The sequence below is a fragment of the Apteryx rowi genome, unplaced genomic scaffold, assembly GCF_003343035.1.
Source record: "Apteryx rowi isolate R43461 unplaced genomic scaffold, aptRow1 scaffold_142, whole genome shotgun sequence".
Classification (NCBI taxonomy): domain Eukaryota; kingdom Metazoa; phylum Chordata; class Aves; order Apterygiformes; family Apterygidae; genus Apteryx; species Apteryx rowi.
Window position 1 is genome coordinate 522,506 of NW_020447664.1, and position 21,951 is coordinate 544,456.

General features: G+C 49.8%; 1 protein-coding gene across 2 annotated transcripts; it reads right to left on the bottom strand.

Annotated features, from left to right (window-relative positions):
* Nucleotides 1-281: 281 nt before the first annotated feature.
* LSG1 (large 60S subunit nuclear export GTPase 1) lies at nt 282-12,892 on the bottom strand. Of its 2 annotated transcripts, XM_026058070.1 has the most exons (14): nt 12,797-12,892; nt 12,573-12,690; nt 12,134-12,254; nt 11,428-11,514; nt 10,425-10,511; nt 8,230-8,290; nt 7,265-7,441; nt 5,734-6,165; nt 5,332-5,433; nt 4,356-4,499; nt 3,919-4,042; nt 3,130-3,209; nt 2,308-2,481; nt 282-971 (listed from the first exon to the last, which is right to left on the bottom strand). In XM_026058070.1, the coding sequence occupies exons 1-14, from the start codon at nt 12,875-12,877 to the stop codon at nt 792-794; spliced, it is 1,968 nt and encodes a 655-aa protein (XP_025913855.1). In that variant the 5' UTR covers nt 12,878-12,892; the 3' UTR covers nt 282-791. The 2 variants fall into 2 exon arrangements, with proteins under 2 accessions (XP_025913855.1, XP_025913856.1); XM_026058071.1 differs by lacking the exon at nt 12,573-12,690 and having other exon boundaries at nt 12,797-12,817.
* Nucleotides 12,893-21,951: the final 9,059 nt, after the last annotated feature.

The following is a 21,951-nucleotide window of genomic DNA, read 5'->3' on the forward strand; positions in this document are numbered from 1 at the left end:
AAGAGTTCAGTGAGACAGAACACAACTGCATATAGGAACTCAAATATGTTTTAGGACAAATTAGCACCAGGTTTTCTGCCAGTCACATAGGGCTAGTGTTTTAAAATACCAACAGGAAGTCACACAGAAAAACAACTGATACCAGCTCAGCGTGAAGGACATAAAAGCAGCATTTCCCTTGCACTGGCATAGTCACATCATGGTTCACAGTGCTGTGCTCTGCCTTAGGCCGAGAGACAGGGTGTGGTTTCAGTACAGGATTTCAGAGTAGGATTGGTAGAGCAGAGAGGGAAAAGGGCAATAAAGAGCCTTTTACTTCATTTTTCAACATACTAAAGTGTTCTGTCAAATCAACAAGGTTAAAAAAAAAAAGAGAGACTAGTGATAGTGTCTCAAAATGTAACAAACGTCACTCACTAAGATTCAAGCATTTAAGCATTTTAGTCAGTTTTACAGGGCTTTGTTTGATCCTAGTGGCTATAAAATACATCCTTTACAGAAGGAAAAACATTCCGACATGYCATCTTCTATCTTCTCCCATTGAAAGGGCTTTTCAGCAACAGTCAACTGTCCGGGCTGGCTGGCCTCCAGAAGACACGAATGGCCAGGTCTCTTTTCTTCTCAAATGGGATGAGCTCCAAGTACCAGAGCCTGTTCTCATCCCCTGCCTGGGCCAATCCATGGCACAGAATTCAGGTGAACTAGTGATGCCCACTTATTCTTCTTCCTCATTTCATGCACGCAAGACAGCGCAGTCCCTGACCTGGGAAGACCAGATAACAGCACCACAACTAGGCCTCAAGGTGCTTAGTGATCCTGCGAATTTTCTCCTTCTTGTTCCTGTTTCCATGTTTTTTCCAGGGTTTGCCTACAACATTCTCAGCATTGGGTGCAGTCACAGACACAAGGCCACTGCCAGGCCGGTATCCCATTGTAGCCCGGACACCTTTCATCAGAGCACGAATGTTCTCCTGGAAGAGGAGACAGTCATCAACAACTAATGAAAAGACATTTAACCACAGGGAATAGATACACTAATAAAACCAGACACAGGTAAGCTCAAACCCTACAAGACCTGTTCAGGCCCCAGCTCCAGAGCTGTAGGAAGGGTCATGCTGCACAGTCGAGTCAAAGTCTGCCAGCACTTTCTAGCTCTGCCTGCAGCCATGCCCCACTGCACCAGGTCCTCAGTGTCCACTACTGCAAGCAGAGGCGGAGCGTTTACAAGACACTGACTTTCAACGGACATTAGCTACAGCTCTGGGATTAAGTCTCAGAGTCTCTGCTTTGCACACAACAAATTGTCTTTGCAAATAAATCTGGCATCTGTGAAAGCCAGGGACTAAAATAACCTGCTCAAGTCTGGAGCGTGGGTGGCACTGTAGGGGCTCACAGCCAACCATGCTGGTGCTCTGTGCAGCCAGAGGAAGAGTCTGGTAAACCCAAAAATTCTTTTCAGGTCATAATTTTCTGAAACAGCCCACTGCTTGTGAAAAGGGCCTGAATTCTTGGTTCCTAAATGCATGACTATCTTTAGCTGTGCTGAAACAAATACTGTTCATGACCAGCTAATCTGGCAAAGCAGATCACACTAGCAGTGACCCATCCTCTTCACTGTTAAATACTCCATTCTGATCTTTGTCATTTATACAAACTTAATCAGTTACGAATCTGACATTTTGTTCCAAGCCATTAATAATTTGTTTCAGYAACATAGGAACAAAAATGGAGCCCTGTGGGACCTTACAAGAAGCCTACAGGAGAAACTCCTGGTTTGCACTGTATTTTGAAAATTTTCAACTGGGTTTTAAATCAGTTTATGTTCTATTCTTTCCATCTGATTTCAGTTTCCGAACCAAAACAATTATGTCGACTAAATCAATTGTCTTAGAGAAGCTTATTATGCCAGCTTCTCAAAAAAGGAAAGTTAGTATGAAGGACCTGCTGTTCCAAAACCACATTCCTTGTTGGTTGCTGTATCACATCACCCTCCTTGCTTTTCTGTCTTCCCAGTCATTCTCCTGTTTTGTCCAAGATTGATGTTAGGCCCATAATGACAAGGGTCACCCTGCTGACCTTCTAAAATCAACTACGTGCACCTCCTTAGCCATTTTTCAGTCACCTATGACTTTTCCAGTGATTTAGGAGATAATAAAAAGAACAGAGCTCTTGGGTAGAAATTACGTGCAGATCCCACAGTATCTAACAACACTGGGGAGGGGGTGCTAGGTTGAGTTAAAGTTATTTTTCCCAATGACAAGCCAGTGCTGCTGTAACAACTCCTGAAGAAATTCCCCCATAATTTACCTGGTGGAAAAATGTTTTATCCACCACATTTTCAATTTGTTTCACTTTGGTATTCTTCTCAGGCTTCACCTTTTCGCTGGCCTGCACAGCTATGCTCTCTGGGCATCTTTCATGCTGGTGCTGAAAATCATTTGGATGAACACCAGGAGGTGGATGGCAATATAACAGCTTCCCCTATGAAAGCAATGGGATACAGTTATTATCACGACAAAAAACTCAGAGAAAGACCCAGAGAGGAAAGATCAGTTCCAAAGCTAAGAAGGGCCCCAAAGTCCAGAGGCTCACACTGGCAGATCAACTGTCAGTACACCTGGGTTCTCTTCCCAGCCAGATCACTGGCTCCACTTTTAAATTAAAGCACCATTCTGTTCTGCTTGAAAGCACTGTTTCACTTCATCCAGCTGCAAAACAAGTACATTACAAAACTCTCAGGAGAGCTGGAGAATAACAAGTTGCTGAAAGATGCTGCAGAAGCATGCAGGGTTAGAGCACTCAGGATGGAACTGCAGTCCTTAATTAAATACTGATCCAGCTAGTCAAAATGGGTTAATGAGACATCTGCTACCTATTTTAGAGATAAAATAATTTATTTAGCTGGTACTTTTTTTTAGCACAATTCATACAAATTTTTAAGAGTAATTGGCAGCAGACATTCCATTTGTTTTTTTAAACTTTAAAAATAGCCCAATCTAAAGAATATTTTAATATACTGCAATCTTATCAAAGAAATGTAATTCACTTTATTTTACTCCTTCACACTTCAGTGAAACCTTCAATTCACCTCCTATCAGGAAAGGAAACCCAAATGTAGGAAGAACTTACACTGACATAATCTTTTAACACGTATCGAGCTGATCTTGGCTGGTCTGGCTGTCCATGAGCTGTCATAAAGCCTCTCATACCTGGAAGACAAATCCAAAAGTACATTTTGTGTCAGCACAGCAAGAGAATCAATACATACTTCTCTACTGCCTAAATACACATTTGTATACCTTCTCACAAAACCTTCTTCAGAAAGAGGCTTGTAGTAGGGGGAGCATGGACAAAAAGGAAACACTGCTAACTCTAGGCAGACTGTAGAAGCATCCTAGATCTCATCAATCCTTCTGGGCTAACATCTCCCTACCTCCACAAAACCTGTTGGCTTTTTTTATTTTAGTTTTTAAGGCAGAGAAGATTAATTGCATCACAGAATAAAAATTCAGAAGACAAAAGGAGCATGAGACAAGGGACATAAGACCTGAAAGAATGCAGGGAAGGTTAATTCAAGGCACAGTTAACAGGAGGTATCTAAAAGGATGCGGGTGCCACCGAATCACTGGTAGCTTCAAGAATATGGCATCACACCACACAGACAGGCAGGGCTTTTCACTAACGTTCTGATCATAATCACTACATCTGTCAGATGAAACTGGAAAAGCACCACCATAAAACACACATGAGATCAGCTGTTAATACCTTTCCCTTGGTAATTGGCCTTTAAATCCTAACGGGGAAGTTCAATACATGACAAACCTGAGTCAGGCTTGACATAAAAAAAAGTTCTCCTAAGTCTGTGTTCAGGAGCCATTCATATTGTAAAAAATAGGTTTTAAAGGGATCAGCACTCACATCCATATGCTGTTAGCAGTTCTTCAGCTGTTGGCTTTCGATCTGGATCCTCATCTTCCCTGGGTCTTATGATATTTATTCCATAGGTTGCTTCCAAAATGTTTCGTGGGATATGCTGGCAAACGTAAGCTAGTGAAGGAAACCACTGGTGATTTTCTGCTACACAAGTAATCTTGCCCTATTAACTCGAAGAGCATGTGTCAAGAGTGACTTTTGAATTTTGTCACCAAACAGAAGAAAGATGCAAGCCTGACGATGGGATAAACACAAAAAGAGGTGTAGCAAGACCAACACAGCAAGCCTGTTTTAACCAGTGTGCATCCCCACTGCCTTTACCACAATAGCACACATGCCTGTAGCAGAGCTGGAACATGCTACATTCCATATTCCATACCCAACACTTTCAGACACCCTCACAAATCCCATGCAAAGGATATTAGAGAAATGGGCGGGACATGGTCCCTCATCTGATCTATAGGCAGAATTCCAGAACAAATCATCTCTGCCTTGGTAGAGATGAAAGATGGCATCACCAGACCAGGGCAATCACAGAGGCACAGGCCAGGCTCCACATACAGGGTCTACACAATAAATAACAGGCGAGTTCACCACAGCAAGTCAGTGTCCATGGAGGAAAGAGGAACAAAAGATCAAATGTGTAGATGAAACAAAGATGCAGATGAGGATAAGCAGAAACTTTACCAACACAGACATCCACCCTGCTTGCCCCAGCCAGTGAATTAAGGAAATCTTATGTGGAAGACAGCAAAACTTCTGAGGTTCATAAATAAGGTATCCGGATGGGGGCAGCAAGATCTTCAGCTGTTTAGTCTGATGGGCCACTGCCTGTCTATCAGAAGAATAAACACTCCAGAAACCTTTAATTGCACTGGACCTTTTGAAAAGGATGAGAGACTGCACAAGTAAAAATGCCCCAACGCTCATAACAGCACTGGACTCACCACCTCAAAATTAACAGTTTGATCAGTATGACAACAGCAGCAACAGCAACCCTGAACTTGTTCAGAGCACCAGCTGTGGACAAGGAAAAGGACAGTTTGAAATCTTGACCTTTAGCTTTTCAGAGGAGCACTCATTTTTCTGAGGTTCTCTCCTCAAGAGTGGTGTTGAAAAGGAGGCCCAAGCTACTTAACTAAAAACAAGACACAGAAAATATTTCCCATTGCAAAGCACCCCTCATGAGTCACTTTCAAACCACAGCAACAGTTCGAAAGCAAAAATTCAAGTTCCAAATGATATACACCAAGTTCACCCCTCTCCTACCCAACTCTGCCAGGCAGAGTTTAGGTTGGCAGAGTTCTCAGCAAATCCACATGGTAGCAACTATCCCATAATCAAGTTCTCTTCTACTGGGAAATGGGGGGGGGGGAATAAACCCTTTGTTAGCAATACCTGAAAGTGCTTCGTACGGCCTGGCGTAGCAGACACTGACACCTTCTTATTTCCAAGGATTGTGTTGATAGTCGAACTTTTGCCAACATTGGGGTAACCCACCTGTATGACAAAGTAGAACAGTAACAATGATATTAGACAAGGGTATGCCAGAAGACTGGCAGAGCTCTGACGCAGATGTATTTTATTAAAGTACTAACAATCAAGAGAAGCAGTGCTGGAATACTGAGTTCCAACAACCTGCAGAATTAATCTGTGCACAAAAACCTCAGAGATTTGTACTTGATAGTTTTGTCATCCTTACAAAAAAACAGGCTACAGGATGAATGTTTCCAATGGAAGGCATATGAAATTAAAACTCCTATAAAGCAAGTTCCATTTTAAGCACAAGCTCCAACTCACCAGCCCAACATTTACTTCCCCAGCCTTCACCCTTGGTCCACTGTGCATGGTTTTGAATATCTCCAGCAGTTCATTTCTTTGTACTAGATGACTGAAGTTCCTGATGTTCCTGTTCTGCTCCTGCACTACACACTGCACTGCCGCACCATCAGTTCTGTTTTCCATACTTTTGGGGGCAGTAGTATTTACTTGGCCCCAACTTTCATCTTCAGAACAGGTTTGCCAGGCATCCTCTTCATCATCTTCACAGTCTTCATATTCATCACTACTGTCATCATCACTGACCAGAACTCCGTTATCAGTTTGGAAAGCATTGTCTGTGCATTTGTCTGTACCTTCTGCACTATCTTGTGTTGTGTCATCCTCTTCTTGACTGGAGCTTTCATCCTCAGAATCACCTGGGTCCTCTGCTACATCTTCAGTGTCTAGTCCCTGCGTGAACAGTATTTCACAGGTGAAATTTAAAGACAACACTAGCTTCAATTATTAGCTTCATGGTGAAGCTGTTAAAAATCTTTTTCTCCAGAAGCACAACTGTGAACGTGTGCATACACAGAGCAACATTATAAACAGCAGCAATAGAGCTCATCAAATTTTTTTTTTGAAAATTATCAAGTGTTCTTAGGAATAAAAGAAAAACTTAAAAAATGTTCGAAACACAAAAATATTTTGTTTCAGGTCAAAATGTGTCATTAAAATTTTTCCAAGCTGTCTTGTTTTCAGACCAAACCTTTATATTTTTTCCCTGCAAATAGTTCACACTTAAAAAGACCTCTTCATAACAATATTTTGACTTTTCTTTTCCCCCTAAAAAAAACCCATAGAACCAACACTTTCAGTCTTGCTTTTAAAAAAATCAATCTGTAAAAACATTTTATCCAAGAATTGTAAGCCAGCTGTACAGACTAGGTATGCCTGGAAAGAGATATGGGATATTCCATAACTGAATAGCCATGGCTCTAACAAATGAAACCAGTAAAACCTGAAAGTGGCATTTATTAATAACATGCAACTTGAGACAGCAGCACAGTTTGTTCCACTAGGCAAAGAGAGTTTCTCATAGTTACTGTAGGTTCTCTAAGAAACACCACGCCTCCCTGGGAAAGAAAAATCTTGTGTAAGATACACATGTTCCCTAGGGCATCCCTCTTGGAAAGGATTCCAATTCATTAAACAAGAGGTAGAATTTGCCAACAGATCTGCAAGGGCTGTTTCTGTAGCTATTCAGCAATAACTGCAAGTTTACAATCTAGTTCAATATTTATCATTTCCTTAGTCTTGAAAGGGAAGTTGCAAGCACTATGAATAGTGACTGAAGGGTGTATCACTTTGTTCACCATTTTACTCTCCTTGCTTTTGTCTTTGAATCTATTAAAATGCTGTTTTACAGCAGCACAGGTCCCTAGAGTAATATGTCCCTAAGAAAAGGGCTGCACCTTTCCTAGAAAGGAACTCAGTTATGTCATGAGCATAACTGCAAAGCAAGTTATCAGAGGCAGTCAGTACAGCTTGAACTGGTCATCTATAGTACCTTAGCTTCTCCCGCTAGCCGTTTGCACTCTGCCAAGGCTGACCAGAACACAACCTTAACGCCTTCTTTCTCAAAGAAATGTGCCCAAGCAGCCCGCTGCTCTTCACTCAGCAAATCTGCTTTGTTTATCAGGATCATGTTCTCCTTGTCACTGCTCACTTCCTTAACATAATTTTCCTGAAGAAAAAAAAGAGAAGGATTAGTTAGAACTCTGGTGTGGGCTCTTCCCCACAACATGATATTAAAGCAGCAAGGCAAGGTAACCTCATCCAGCTCCATATGAGCACAGCTAAGCTTACTGCTTGCTGGGCTACATGGATTGGGTGTTCAGCAAACAGCTACAAGTACAAATTGGAGCATGCAGCTACCGTAACACAGGTCGTGTCTGACCATGCGCACAAACACCTTCTCCGCTTAGATCTATGTCAAGACATTAACCAGGACCTCACAGCAGAAAGTCCTAAGATGAACTATTTGAGCAAACTTCTATTTCATTGATGCAGTGTTTTATAGTCTATCATTACAAGGTTGCCATTTCAATAATTCTTGATGTTTTTCCTTCAGAACAGTAATAATCATCTATTTTTATTCCATTACGCTGTTAAACAGAACAGTGCCTCTCAGTGTGGATACTTCAAGTGGGTAATGAGGAACAACATAAGATGAAATAAAAGATTGGTATCCTGCTATGATTAAAGTTTCCTCAACAACAGGAAGGAGGACAAAAAAGTCAGTTTATCTGCAAAACTGCCTCCAAATCCACTATATTCTGCATGAGGTATCAAAAAGCTTTGAAGAAAAATAATTTGATGATGCTGGCACACTTGCATAAATAAGGCACCCAGTCAGGCAAAACAGCAGGACAGCTTCAAGCTATTATGTGGCTAAATGCGTTATAAAAAAATTACACACATGAACTATCAGAAATAAAATGAAGGCAACATTCAAGAAGGTGGTTTACTTACCAGATCTTGGCATCTAAACAGGAGGGGGTTTCTAGCATCTACTATCTGAACTACAATATCACTGCAAAAATAAAAGAAAGCCTCATTAAGTCCTCTTCCTTACACAGTTACAAAGGTGGCAAAAAGGCACAGCATATCATTTGCTTTTAGGTTTGTCATGAATTTTAATTGTTTAACTGTTTTAACTGTCAACTGTATTATCCTGCAAAGTACCTTTATTGAATCAACAAAGCATCTCAGTGCCCCACGTGCCCCAACAGAGCCACACTTATCCCACAAGCCAGTACCGTTGTACAGTATTTCAGCTTGTCTCACTTGGCTCATTCTCCTGTAAGGCAGGCACAGGGAAAGCAAGTGCGTGAGTTTCGCCAGTCCATCTACCCTTTAGAAATATTCAACAGGTAAGAACCAGAGCATTGGTTTTCTAACACTTAGCATGTTACTGGAAGCTGTAATAACGCAACTTTATTTCAATCTATTCTCATACCCAAACTGCAACCCAGTGGCTAAAGAGAGGAAGAAGAGATGGTTTTCCCTACGCACTAAGGTGTTCCAGAACACTGTTGTCCCCTTTGCACAGAGGAAGATGTACAAAATCCCCCACAAATGACCTACAGATACTAAGCTTTTCTTGACTGGCATCTTCAAAATTTTGTTTGTGCTCTTCTTGTCACTAAAAATATAGAATAGCAAAAGAATAGTCTCAGACTTCAACAGAACAGTCGTTTCCCCATGCAAACAAGGCCTCACAAGCGTGTTTTTAGGAACCATCTTCCCAAATCCAGGCACCAGCTTGCCATCACATATATGAGCAAGACTCATCCCTTCTACATGCAAATTAAATGCACTGGCTTCAGGTACCAGAGGCATCCATAGAGCACTTTCTCTTTTCAAAAAGAGGGGAGAAAAGAATTAACAACATACTCTTCCACTAGAACCTCTCAGGGCAGATAACTTAAAATACTGGTTGTCACAAGCTGATTCTATTTGTCTGAGAGGGATTTCTGTTGACTCAGAACAGCTTCAGAACAATATGTTTGAACTGCAAGAATTTTAAGCCTCACCAGGCAGATAGTTGCACACAAATATCAATAAAACCCCCAAGGGAGTCATTTAATAGGCCACAAGGGTTCAAAGAGGTACTGAACAATTACAGAAATTCAAAGATCAATATGAGAGAAAACCGACACCATGGTACTGGGATGGGATAAAGAGAATGACATAATCACACTGTTGGGAACTAGCCTGAAGCAAACACAAGAAAAGGCTGATAATTTGATCAAATCTAACTGGCAAGGTAAGGGACTGGAAGACTTTCCCGTTCTGTTCTGAGACTGCATCCTCACCTTACCAAAAATAAAGAGCTGCAATAAGAGCAGGAAGGCATTAATAACATGTCCCAGTCATACGATACACTCCATATCACGATACACAGTAGGGGATGCTCCTCACCCAGCTTTCATCCAGCCAAAACCCCAGCAGCACCAGTGAGACCATACAAAGACACATCTGTGAAAGGATCAGCTCACCATGACCTCACTGGTGAAGTATTTTTCAATTTTAAGAAAATCAGAAGAGATGATCTCAAACTTAATTACTAGTGAAATGAAATGCCTTAGTTAAATTAAAGTAGCAAATAGCACTCCTATTGTATTACAGCTCTGTAGAGCAAACAAAGCTATTTCTGTGATATGACAGGCTATTGTCTTTTGTACACTGCTGCAATCTCTCTGCATGGCAAGCAGCCAAAGATCAAGAGRCTCTTTCTTTCCAGACTTTACTCAGTTGTTCTCCCTTGTCTCCTGCACCCAAATGTCATGGTATGATTGCRTGGTTGAGAGAGGGGCAAGTGTTAATGTTGGCAAAAGACATTCTCAAAGGCGCCTCCCACACAGAGTTACTGGAAGAGGCCAGAGCTGCAGCTGCTGAAGAGTCGGCAGAGATTCACACAGTGACCTACCAGCAAAACTGCAGTGCTGAGAGCCAGAACTGCACTACCATTCGCTGCTCTTTCCAACAACAGATTTTGATCACTTCAGAATAGAACCACTCCAGTGCTGATAACGAAACATTACTAACCGTACTTTTTATTTTTCCTGTGCTTGGACACTTAATGCTTGATTCAAAAGCTTTGGTTCGATTCAGGAAAAAACATTAAACAATAACTTTCAAAAGCAGAGAGTGATATTCATTACCTTCTTTCAATGACTCTCCAAAGTTGACGCCAAAATTCTAAGTTTCGTTCAAATGGGGTTAGAATTAAATTTTTTTCTTCCTCAAGGCTACAGAAAAAACAGAGAAAAGATACCATATTCAGGCCATGTCAGGCAGTAATCACACCAGTTCTTCCTTAGATCCAGAAGGCTTTCCTTTCAGAGGAAGCTGTCAAAAAATCAGACTCTAATACTTGGTACCATTTCTGCTGGTTTTATAAACAAATCACATGTCCAGGTAAAACAGTGTCAGTGCCACTGGTTCAATGGTAACACAATAGCTCCTGACCATACCAACGGAGAAATGATGAATGATGGAAAGGGTAAAAGTTCATCAACAGACTACTTGTGCTATTTCAGAGACACAATATCGAACCAGCTCAGTCAGGAACCACCGGGTAAAACTAAACCATTTGGGAAACACTACTTGAAATGGCTCTAAACAAGCTTTGACCCACTGTTACCAGAGCCAGAGTGCTCAGGGCCAGCTTGGATTCACTCTGTGTGCGCAGATACAATTTTCCAGGCCAGCAGAGGCAGTGTGGGACTAGCACAAGCCACCAGCATGCAGGGCAGCAGTACCAAACTCTAGAAGTTCAGGGCAGTACCGTTACCCTTTGAACACACATATTTATCACCCCTCCACCTAACAAGCAAGGGCAGGACATCACACCCCACCCGGAACAGGAGGTAATCACAGCAGCAATGCTGAGTGCACTGTCTTTAACAAACTAGATGACACAATTTAGAAAAGGATAGGGAAGCATGTACGGGTAGGTACTACAAGAATTTTGACTGTGAACGCTGCAAGAACTTGTACACACAGCAAAACAATGTGGCTGGGATGCCCAGGCTTTCAGAAAAAGTACAGGGAGCAGCTAACGAGATTATCCTTATAGGTCCAGCAAGGATAAATACGACCGCCTGCTCCTTTCATCTCCAAATCCCACTGGCTGCTTACCACAGACACAAGTGGTATACTCACTGGGCAAGCTGTCGTCTCCATTCCAGAAAGCTCTCTCTCTCAGCTTGCTTCAAGTCCTCCGCACTGGTTGTCCTATCCCAGTACGGCCTGTAACAACCGCATTTTAGAGTGAGTGGCCAGAAGTTCTAGTGCAGTTATACCAATAGCGTCACTGCAATAAGCACCCAAGAAGAACACGTGCAACACACATTTCAGCTACACTGAGATGGTTGTAGTTACATGCGCATGCACCTGTTTTCAGCAGCTTTAAGTATCCCTAGTTTCCTTGTTTCCTCTGAAATCCACTATCTGAAGTGATGTGATGCTATTCCATACACAAAAGAGCTCACAAAGCTGGTTTCCCCAGCTAACATCTGCAGGACATTTAAGATAGGAAATCCATCTCTCTGTCCACCAAGCGCAGAGATGCAGAAAGGCTTGGCAGATGGGGACAGCGGGGGGCACAGAGACACCAGCTCCAGCAGGGCCGGGCTGTGAGCAGGAATCCCACACTATCAGTGCAGAGGGGCTGGCAATACCTGTGTAGCTGGCAGGCACCAGTGGCTGTAGGTCTGCCATGCAGACCAGGTAGCTGCTTCCCCCAAAATAGGGTTTGGCAAGCAAAGGACAGTCGCCAGCTCACAGCCACCAAAGGGCTGAGCTCGTTCGGCACAGCCAGGCTGAATCCAGTCCCGCTCCTGGTCCATATGGGAGGGACATGACTTGCCTCCGAGGGATGCACAGGAACTGCCGGTTCTCCTCATGCAGCTGCTGGATGTGCTGGGCCTCTTGGGCTGTGAGGAGACCGGTGCGGGTCTGGGCGGACACAAACTGGATGTTCAGTCGCTCTGCGGGAAGGGTGAGAGAGACCAGAAACAGTCACCCACAGAGCCAGCTGTCCTCGTCCCTGCCCCGCTGACCCCATCATCCACCCCCAGCCGCTGTCACCGCCGCAGCCCTGCTGACAGCCACCGCTGGCTCGGGACCCCCCTCCCCTGCCCCACACCCCCGGCCTGCCAGCCCCATCGCCGCCCCACACCAGTCGCAGCCCCCTCTCCCTGGCTCTGGGTCCTCTCTGCTCCCAGAACCGGTCTTGGCCGCCAGCCGCAGGTCCCCGGCCCCAGTCCCGGCCCCTGGACCCCCCTCCCGCTCCCGGCCCCGCTCACCGGCCACGAAGCGGGTGCCCGCCAGCTCAGCCGTGGCCAGGAACTCCTCCAGCGGGCTCTGCTCGGCCGCCGACCGCCGCTCCGCGCCGCGCTCGCCGCCCACCTCGCTGGCGTGCAGCTGCCGGACAACACGCCGCCGTGAGGCCGGGCCGCGCCTCCCCCGAGCCCCCCCCGCCGCCGTGAGGCCAGGCCAGGCCGGGCCGCGCCCCCCGAGCCCCCCTTACCCATGAGGCGGCGCCGCGGCGCTCCGGGCCGCGCTGCCGCAGCAGGCAGCGGCCCAGCCCCGCGCCCCGCTTCTTGCCCATGCGGCCCGCCGCCGGAACCGGAACCGGCACCGGAACCGGAAGGGCGGGGCCGCCCCACCCGGCTCCCTCGGGACGGCGGCGCGGCGGGCAAGAGCCAAACCCTCCGCCGCCCCGCGCCGGCCGCGGAACAAGGTTCCGGGCAGCGCCGTTCCGGGGCCGCCGCCCTCCCGGCCCTGCCCGGCCCGGCCCTGCCCGCGGGGGGGCGCTGTGGCTCGGCCCGGCGCGGCGCGGCGCGGCCTCCCTCCCGCCCGCCCGGCCTCGCCCGGCCTCGCACAGCGCCGCCGGGCCGCCCTGCCGCCTCCGCACGCAGCGCTGCCCCTCCGCGCAGCCGTCCGTCTCACACCTTTTCTGTGCCGTGTAAAACGCGAAGCGAGACCAAGCTACCGATTCGCCTTCGTCCAAGGCTCCATTCAAGAAGCCAAACACAATAATCTCCCTGTTTCTGGGCCAGCAGCAAAGAGAGGTTCAGGGATGCAGATGTGCGGAGGGCTTTAAGAGGCAGCTGCTGATATCTAGCCTTCACRTATCTTTAGGACAGATATTGCCTGCCCAGCCGGGCAATCATCCAGTGGGTCCAAGTAGCCACTGCAACAGGCCCAGGTCAAGATGGGGGAGAAGGGTAAATTAATAAACAACTCAACCTGTTCTTTCGAGGCAAACTGATTTATGAACCATTTCTCCTTTATGGGTGTTGGATTAAAGCCAGACATTTCTTACTATAACTTTGTAATGTGCATTAGTTGTAATCAGAGAGTAATCTAGCTAACCCCCTGAACACACAGGCACTGCCTAYATTCAGAGACAAAGCTGTTTCTTAACTGTGGTTGCTAGTCTTCAAAAGCATGCCCACATGTAAAATCTGGTGGGTAGAAACGATCTTTTCTCATGCTTAACACACATAATGCCTCCCCATGATAAACATTCGTTATAAAGATGCAGCACTTTCTTTATTCTCCTTTCCAGAGTCGGCAACTGTACGGCATAATTTTCCCAGAGCATATCTGAATCCCTGCCATGCTCATCCAAGCTCTCCCATCATGCACAACCTGCCCCGTTCTCTCCTCTTCTTCCAAAAGGCAAATGAGAAAGATGAAAGGGAAATCAGTGTTCACATTTTCATTTATGAGAGGTGCTTCARTGGAAGGATGGTGGGCTGCAGACAGCACACAGTGATTTAATAGATTCATTTTTAATCAAGTCATGTCTTTAATAAAGCCGTTTCAGGCCTTTATGCAGGCATAGAGGCAACAATATAAGCATTCATTATCGTATTTCTTTAATAATTCAGTTAAAAATTACCTTCCTTCTACACTGCATAATCATCAACCAGAACAGCCAGACAGCCCAGCCTTTCCCCACCRGTTGGGTCTGGCAGCACTTCTAACCCAACACCCAAGGCGCGCGTGATGCCGTTCCCAGGCTGGGCAGGGAGACGGGTAACTCTTTAATCCCTTCCACGCAGCCCTGGCGCTGCGGCTYCTTGGTGAGCCACTCGGCCATCAATGTGGAGCGGCCGATCCCGGGCTGCGCGGTGCCCCCAGACTGCGTGGTGCCCCCGGGCTGCGCGTCCRGCTCGGACAGCACCGGCAGCTGCCCACGTCCCTGACGAATGCCYGTGGGATGGGGCTGGTGCCATTAGCACGTGGGGCACTGATCGAACCGTCTATGGCCTCCAAGCGCTTCCATGGGGCCAGCGTCCTCACCCAGGGTCCTTACCTTTTGCAGACACATGGCAAGCACCAGGCCGTGCCCCTGCGAGCTGCCTGTTGAACAGACAGATTGAGCTGGAGCCACGGGAAAACGAGATGGTAGAGGGTGTTTGGTTAGAGCGAGGCTCAGGGTTTACCTACGGCCTGCCCAGGAGTGGTTTGCAACACTCTGTGTGCATCCTGTAGGCGGGGAGGTTTGATGGTAACTGGAAAAGTGAAGCTCTATGATTTTTTTTTTTTCCCATGCATTGTTAMTTTGTGACAATTCCTCGGTTCCAGTCCTAAGTGCTCCAGGGCTGGTCACTGCGAGTATCATCTGCCATTTTTGTGGGAGTTGCTGAAGAAATGCCCAAATTGCCCTCATTCTTGCAAGAGAGATATTTCTAGGAGCTTCATAAACACTAAGGAATTATTTTTGTTTGCTGATGCCAGCAGCACGGCGCGTCAACAAGGATTACTTTGAGCAGAACAATGCTGAAGCAGATATAGATTAGGTGATCTGAGTGATAGAGACATCTGAGTCTCGGTTAGATTCTTAATTGCCTATTCTTAATTGCAACATTTCTCATCCCACTCATATTATTCTGTTGCACCTACCTGAGCAAGAAATGTTTCTTCTGGTTTTACCCAAACCCGACAATCCGCTTCTCCTAGAATGTATTCATGTATGGATTTATCACACAGTGTGAAAACGGCCATTGAAGAAGAGATACTGTCTCAAGAGTTATACAGAGGCGGCCCGGGTACGTGTGTGCACATGTCAAGAGCTTAGACAGCTGCCGAGAGTGCGGAGGAGAGAGGTATGCAGCCGATAAGTTCGACGAACTTGTTGATTTGCAGACAGCTCCCGCACAAAGCAGCAGTTACTCTGTGGTCCAAAGTGAAATGCAGATTTCACTGCTGGGCCTCATTTTTACGGCTCAGCTCTAAGAAAGCCTTCAGCAGCCTTCAGACCTGTGCTTGGGCCGGAGCACAGCGCTGTCCCAAGAGAAAAAGCACCACCTGCGTATCAGCAGCACTTCTCACAGCTCCTTTGAACTACATTAATTGAGTGCCAAGTACTGCTGGCTTTTTGGAAGGTGGCCATAGCTTGTGGGATTTTTCTTGCAAACACCATTGTATAGATGAAGTAAAAGTCTGCTCTCCTTCTAGTGCGGTGAAATCATCTTCTTATGTCAAAAAGACTGGCTCTCTTCCCAACTTCTTTTGCCTGAGAGCAAAACCACTGCTCCAGTTTTTGATGCAAATCCTGAGAATTATTTAGTAGCAGCAGCTCATTTTCAAAAGCCAATGCCACCAGTGCATTTTGCCTAAAGGAAACATTGTTCTTTCTGGACAACTTTTCCTCCATTTTCCTCTAAGGCAGCACTGGGAGATCTCAGGACTGTGCCTCTAAAATATTCATGTGATGGCTATTCATTATTCATGTAGTTTCACAAGGCTTGATTCAGTGGTATTACCAGCCTGATCCTGACGAGCAGATATATTAAGAAACCCCCTAGAAGCACTCCCCTAGAAGAACCGGAAAACAATTTTGCTCTGTGCAAACTTGCTTCTGTTTGAATCCCACCCTTTTCAGCTGCAGATGGAAGCGTGTCATGAGCCTAGGAAGAGATGGGCTTGAAGAGTTTATCTCAGCCAGGAGGGCTGCTGCCAGGCTTGTGGACACCACGTATTCCTGCCAGGGTCTGGAGAGCAGCTGGAACAGGGCTGGCCAGCGAGGGGATGTTCGGAAAGGCCGTTCCCGCAAGTGGCCTGGGATCGATGGGGAAAGGGGGGAYGCGTTGTGTCCTGTGCCTCCTCCTCCCGTCCCCTGGTGGGGATCGCACAGTGGCGTTCCCTCCTCCAGAGACACCTTCTCTCCCCACAAAGCTGTGAGATCGGAGGGGTCAGTGTTTTCCTGACAGCCTGCGGGCTGGCTGTGCTCTCAGACAGAAGTGGCTTGGGGGGTTTCCTGGAGCGGTTCTGCGCAGGGCTGGGGTGCCTGGGACGTGGGAGCTGCTCCTGGGCCTCACAGAGCTCCCCGGGTCTTCTGGGGAAGGGCTCGCTCCCGCCTGGGAGCAGCCAGCACCTCGGGTGAGTCTCCGCAGCGGGGGGGCAGGGAGGAGGCTGTGCTCCGACCCCGCTGGGGCCCCCAGGCAAGTTTTTTAGGCTCCGCTTTTCTACCAACTGTATGAAGATAAAATCACCTTCCTGCCTGGCAAGGTGGAGGGGAAGGTTAATTAGAGAGAACTGCATGTATCCTTGAAGGTGCAACGCGCCGGGCGGGAAGCCGGTGGGGGACTTCTCCAGCTCCCGCTGCTCCCGCTCCGCCTGGGCACGGGCAGCGCGGCCACGCCGTGTCCCTGCCTCCCCCTTCGCTGCCAGGAGGGCAGCGGCGGCGGGCGCCCCACCAGCCCCGTCTGCCGCTCCACGAGGCCGGCAGGCAGCAGGGACGGGCATCGCGGCGGGACGCCGGCCAGGACGGGGACGTACGGCAGGAGGTGCCACCTCGATGCCACCTCTGCAGCCCTTGCTGGCTGCCGCGCCAGCGCCTGGCTGCGTGAGCCGCCGTGCCGCCGCCATGGCGGGAGGACGGGCGCCCGGCACGGGCCCCGCTCGCCCCACCGAGGGTGCTGCGAGGCGAGAGGGGCCCGCGGGCGCGGGCGGGAGGCCTCGGCACCCCCGGCCTCCAGCAGCCCTTCTAATTATAGCTGCGGGCGCAGGAAGCGCCGCGGCCTCCTGTGCAGGAAGCGGGGCGCACCCGCCCTCGGAGACTGAAAAACAACCGCGGCGGAGGTGCGCCGCCGACCGCCGCGGCCCGGCCGGCCGTGCCGAGCAGCCCCGGCCCCCCGGGCTGCCCCGGGCGGTGGGGCCGGGGGCGCCCGGGCCGTCTCTGCCGCGGCACCTTGTGGTCCGAGGTGCCTCGGGTCCTCGCCTCGGGCCCCCACGGTCCTGCACGTGCCCGCGCCACCAGCACCGTCGCCTTGGGTCGGGCTCTGCTGCTCGGTGCCGGCGTGAAACGAGTCAGCAGGCAACAGCACAGACCTCCCGAGAGAGGGGCCCTGGGGACTGCTCCGGCCGCTTCGGCTCCATCGCTGAACCGCAGGGCTCCTCGCAGCCCCCGGGCTGCCCCATCCCGGTGTCCCGCTTTCTTCCAGCCTCTCCCTGCCGGCGCCCCTGCAGGTCCCTCCTGATGCGCCGGGGCAGAGCGGCCGGCGGCGCTGGGTACCTCCGCTCCCCTTCGGCACCCGCAGCCGAGGGCCAAGGACCTCTCTCCGGGCCGGGCGTCGCAGGGCTTTTGGCAGCAGCTCCTGTTTGGGACAGGAAATCGCATCCTCTCCGTGCAGTCCGGAGGGAGAAGCGGAGGAGGACGCGGCCCCAGCACAGCCGCCAGCCCGTCAGGAGGCGAGCGAGGCGAGCTGGGGGCTCCGGGGCCTCCCTGCCTGCCAGCACCGCTCTCTACCCGAGCACGGCTTTGGGGGCCGTGAGCCCGGTGCGGTGCCGCAGCCCCGTGCAGCGCTGGCCCCTAGCAGCACGGAGGCACACGCGCTCCTGAGGCTCGTCTCTGCCCGGGCATCCTCCGCCGGCACAGAGCCCCGGAGAGGCAGGAGGGCAGCCCGGGGCTGCCTGAGGTACCTGTTAACCAGGGACCCTTTTCCTTGAGAGCACAAGCGTTTCGGGCTGACTCATTTTGTGCTGCCCCTGAGCACCCAGCAATCTGCAGCTGCTGCCAGTGGGAGCTGGATCACAAGCAGCGGCTCAGAGATGCTCAGCACCTTTCATGTCCCACGCTGACTGCGTGAGGGGTGCTGGGCACCAGTCAGACTTTCCGTTCTGTAGGAAATCCTGACATTTCAACGTCTCCTCTGTCCGGATTCAGAACAGAGTTGAAACTTCATCATTTATCACAGAATGGAGGCTCTAAAATACTTTGTTTTGGAAATACTGAAATGCCAGTTTGAAATGTTTCACTTTGACTGTGTCACTTCAACTGCTGCAGCAAGATGGGATCTGCTGCCATCCGAGAAGAGAAAGCCTCAATGTTTTCATACGCTGATGAAATCAATACATTCCCATGAATTATTTTGGTCTTGCCATGTCAGCATTTCCCAAGGGTATAGCGCTCAGGCAGAAATAGCGCCTTTTTCCCTCTGCTCCCCCCATCCACAGAGGCCAGCATCRGCTCCGTTTGCAGTTGCAAGGCACGAAAGGCATCCTAGAAGCAGAGCTGCTCTCGCAGGGCCTCTGCAGGCCCTGCCTGCCGGCACCCCTCGGCGCGAGAGCCCTGCGGAGCCCGGCCGGCACGCCAGCGGGGCCGTGCTCCCTGGGACCTGTGCTGGGGGGTGCAGCCACGGCCTCCAGCATAAGACACGGGCAGCCGGGGAAGGAGGAGGAGGAGGGTGGAGCGGGGCAGGAAGGGGGAGTCGTGCCGAGGGCCGAGTGTAACGCTAGCTGCGCGGCCTGCGTGCGGTTAGGCTGGGCCATTAGGGCGAGATTGTATCTTAGAGACTTTCCCACGCCTTGCGAGAGCTCTCCAGGCTGGCGCACGGAGGCAGGTGATGTTCGGCAGCTGCCGGCTGCTTTGCTGCCCCGGGCTGCAGGGCCAGGCAGCACGCGCTACCCGCGGAGCGGGGGTCCCGCCGTCCTCGCCAGCGGGGACGGCAGCCTCGCGCTCGCAGCGGGGCCGGGCAGCAGCCCCTGCCTCGCTGTGTCTCAGCTTCCCCGCCGGGCAATGCAACACGGCACCTAACGCCACGGAAGTATCCCCACGATTAGGCCTGCTGGCTGCTGGCTGCTGCCAGGCTTCACAGGGACACCCAGCACCATCAAACGTGGAGCCGAAAACACTGCAGGGGTAATGCAGCTCCTCAGCCCCGCTCTGGACTATGGATGTTCAGCATTTTGTTGGAGAATCACTGTCACAGGCCACTAATGTTTGCAAAGTGCTCTTCTATCGCAGAAGTGTTAGCAATCCTGCTGTGCTCAGAAATGAGGCAGCCACCGAAAATAATTCAGGCCCATTAGTGAAGCAAGGAAGGCTGTAACGGTTGGGCACACCAAAAGGCAAGTAAGGAACTGAACTGAGATAGTTTCCATCCTCAAACAATACTTTAACCACAAGCCACCTCTCCTGCAGCTGCGCTCTTTGAGTAGCCAGCCTGTGCAGCCTGCGCCTGCTGCCTGCCCCCGGCCCCCACCTGGAGCCCAAATCAGATCTCTGTGAGGGGCTAATTAAGAAACCTGAGACGGCAGCACGGAAATGGGAAGTGCTGCTGACTCCTGCCAGCCGGGGAGGAAACTGAGAGGGGGGCAAGGGGTTCAGAGCCTCCGATCCCAGTTTCCCCATTACGTTACGTGCCACTCTGTTTTGCAAAAACAATGTGCCTAATAGTGTACTGACACTTCACGTATAGGCAACCACCTGCGAGCAACGCAGGGAAAATTCGGGTCTTCATTCATTGACGTGGGTTCCTTTCAACTGGGATGGCAGAGCCGCCTGCCCAGCTCGGCGCTGCAAATAGCTCTGTGCTAGTAATCACTCGCGGGGTCTGTGCGACAGCAGCAGCCCCTTACCTGCCACTAATCTTCTGGAAGCAGAGCAGCATGGAGGCGTGGGGGGCCAGGGCCTTGCACGGGATGCCACCCCACTCCTGCTCATTTCCACCCTGCGCAGACGAAGGCACCTGCGGAGGCACCATCTGCGGGACCCGGCACGGGCTGCTTTACCCACAGCCGGAGGCGGGCAGGGCTTTGGCAAGGCAGCGCCCTCTCCCACGGAGAACACTGCTGGGCCCACGCGTCTCTCAGAGGAGCAGCTGAGGATCGCTCTTTTGTCTTGCAGCTCACAGGCTTCATTCAGAAAAGTGGCAGGCGGCTGCGCGAGGGGCCGGTGGGTGCGATCTGGGAGCTGACCGGCTTTCACCCCCGGTGATTCAGCAGGGTGCCACCCGGGGAGAAGGCAGCTCTCTGCTGAACATGGCCGGAGCGTCACACCGTGTGTGAGGATGTCACATGTCACCCTAAGCCACTGGACTTCTGTGCACAGAAGTGTCTTCGGTTTTCACCTTGCGGACTTTAGAATGAAAAGGAAAAGCAATTCCGGAGACAAAGTGAATTAGCAGTACAAACCAATCTCCAACTGCCTGGTATGCAGCAGAATTATCCTGCAGGCTCGTGGGACAGTCCTGCGGTCTGTGACACCTGGGGCCTGCGGGCTGCCCACTGCACCGGCAGAGCTCAGAGGGAAGGTCCGGATGGAGAGCAGGACCTCTGCTCTGGTGCCGGCCCCGCTCGCCCAGGCAGGCACAGCGAGGGACGCGGACCCAGGAGCAAGGGCAGCCTGCTGCTGGGCATCGTGAGCAGGGGCAGATGTCAGAGCCGCTCTTGCCCTCCTACGGACTCGCGGTGTGACTTTGTGCAAGCAGCACAGGGCCCAGTTCAGCAAGGTGCTGAGCCCTCTGATCTCAGCCCAGAAGAGCATTTCAGTGGTGCTGGGCTTTAAGCCAATGACTAGTCCTGCCAGTTTACCCAGGACTGTGCAAGTGCTYGAGTGCTCTTCAGGCCAGGGCTCTCAAAGCTCTGGTGTTTCAGTTTTCCCATCTGAGAAATGGAGGGTTAATACACTCACTCTGCAGGGACAGTAGCAACCTTTCTACTGCTCCAAAAGTGCTTTGCTAGAACCGCCAAAGACAGGAAATGCAATGTGTTATAGATACACACCCATTATCAGCTTCTGAAAACGATATATGCTATCATGTGTGTCCTGGCAAGAGCTGTTGCAGAAGCTCTGGTTCAGCCTCAGGGGACCATATTTAAAAACCTACCCTCCAATAAGTTGTTTTTGAAATGCAAGCAAATAGTCAAATGCCTTTAATAATTTGACATTGGTCACTGTGGTTACTTGCAGTTCCAAAGTAATCTGCTAGATGGCATGATGCAATAATAATAATATCAATAATAATAATACACGGATTTGCTTTAATTGATCTAAACTCTATAAATGATTCGTCAAATAGTTTAAACATATGTGTGTGTATTTTACTGGATTAGTAAATATTGCTCCCCTTCTGTAGTTCATTTATTTAAATAATGATGAACTGCTGTTTGCTGCAACTCCGGGATTTTTTCCGCTCTGTCGGAGGATACGAGAGCCTATCTGAGGAGCTGTAGCAACCACACAGAGCGAGACAACCGAGCTCGCTGAAGCTCTCGCTATGTACGTGCCTGCGTTCGTGCAGCGAGACGGTACGAGGCAGCTTCTCGCCGCTCGGCCGCCGCGCAGAAGTGCGGAGCGGAGCCCTGCTCGTACGTGACGGCTGCAGGCCGCCAGCCCCGGCAGCCGGCTCCCGAGGGAAAGGCGGCCCGCGCCGGCCCGGCGGGGGC

Excerpts from the sequence above, each read along its gene's own strand:
- LSG1 (XM_026058070.1), bottom strand. The coding sequence starts at position 12,877 with ATGGGCAAGAAGCGGGGCGCGGGGCTGGGCCGCTGCCTGCTGCGGCAG. Across the intron at positions 12,691-12,796 it reads GCCGCGGCGCCGCCTCATGG|CTGCACGCCAGCGAGGTGGG; the intron begins GTAAGGGGGGCT and ends GTTGTCCGGCAG. Across the intron at positions 6,166-7,264 it reads GGCTAGCGGGAGAAGCTAAG|GGACTAGACACTGAAGATGT; the intron begins GTACTATAGATG and ends CTGTTCACGCAG.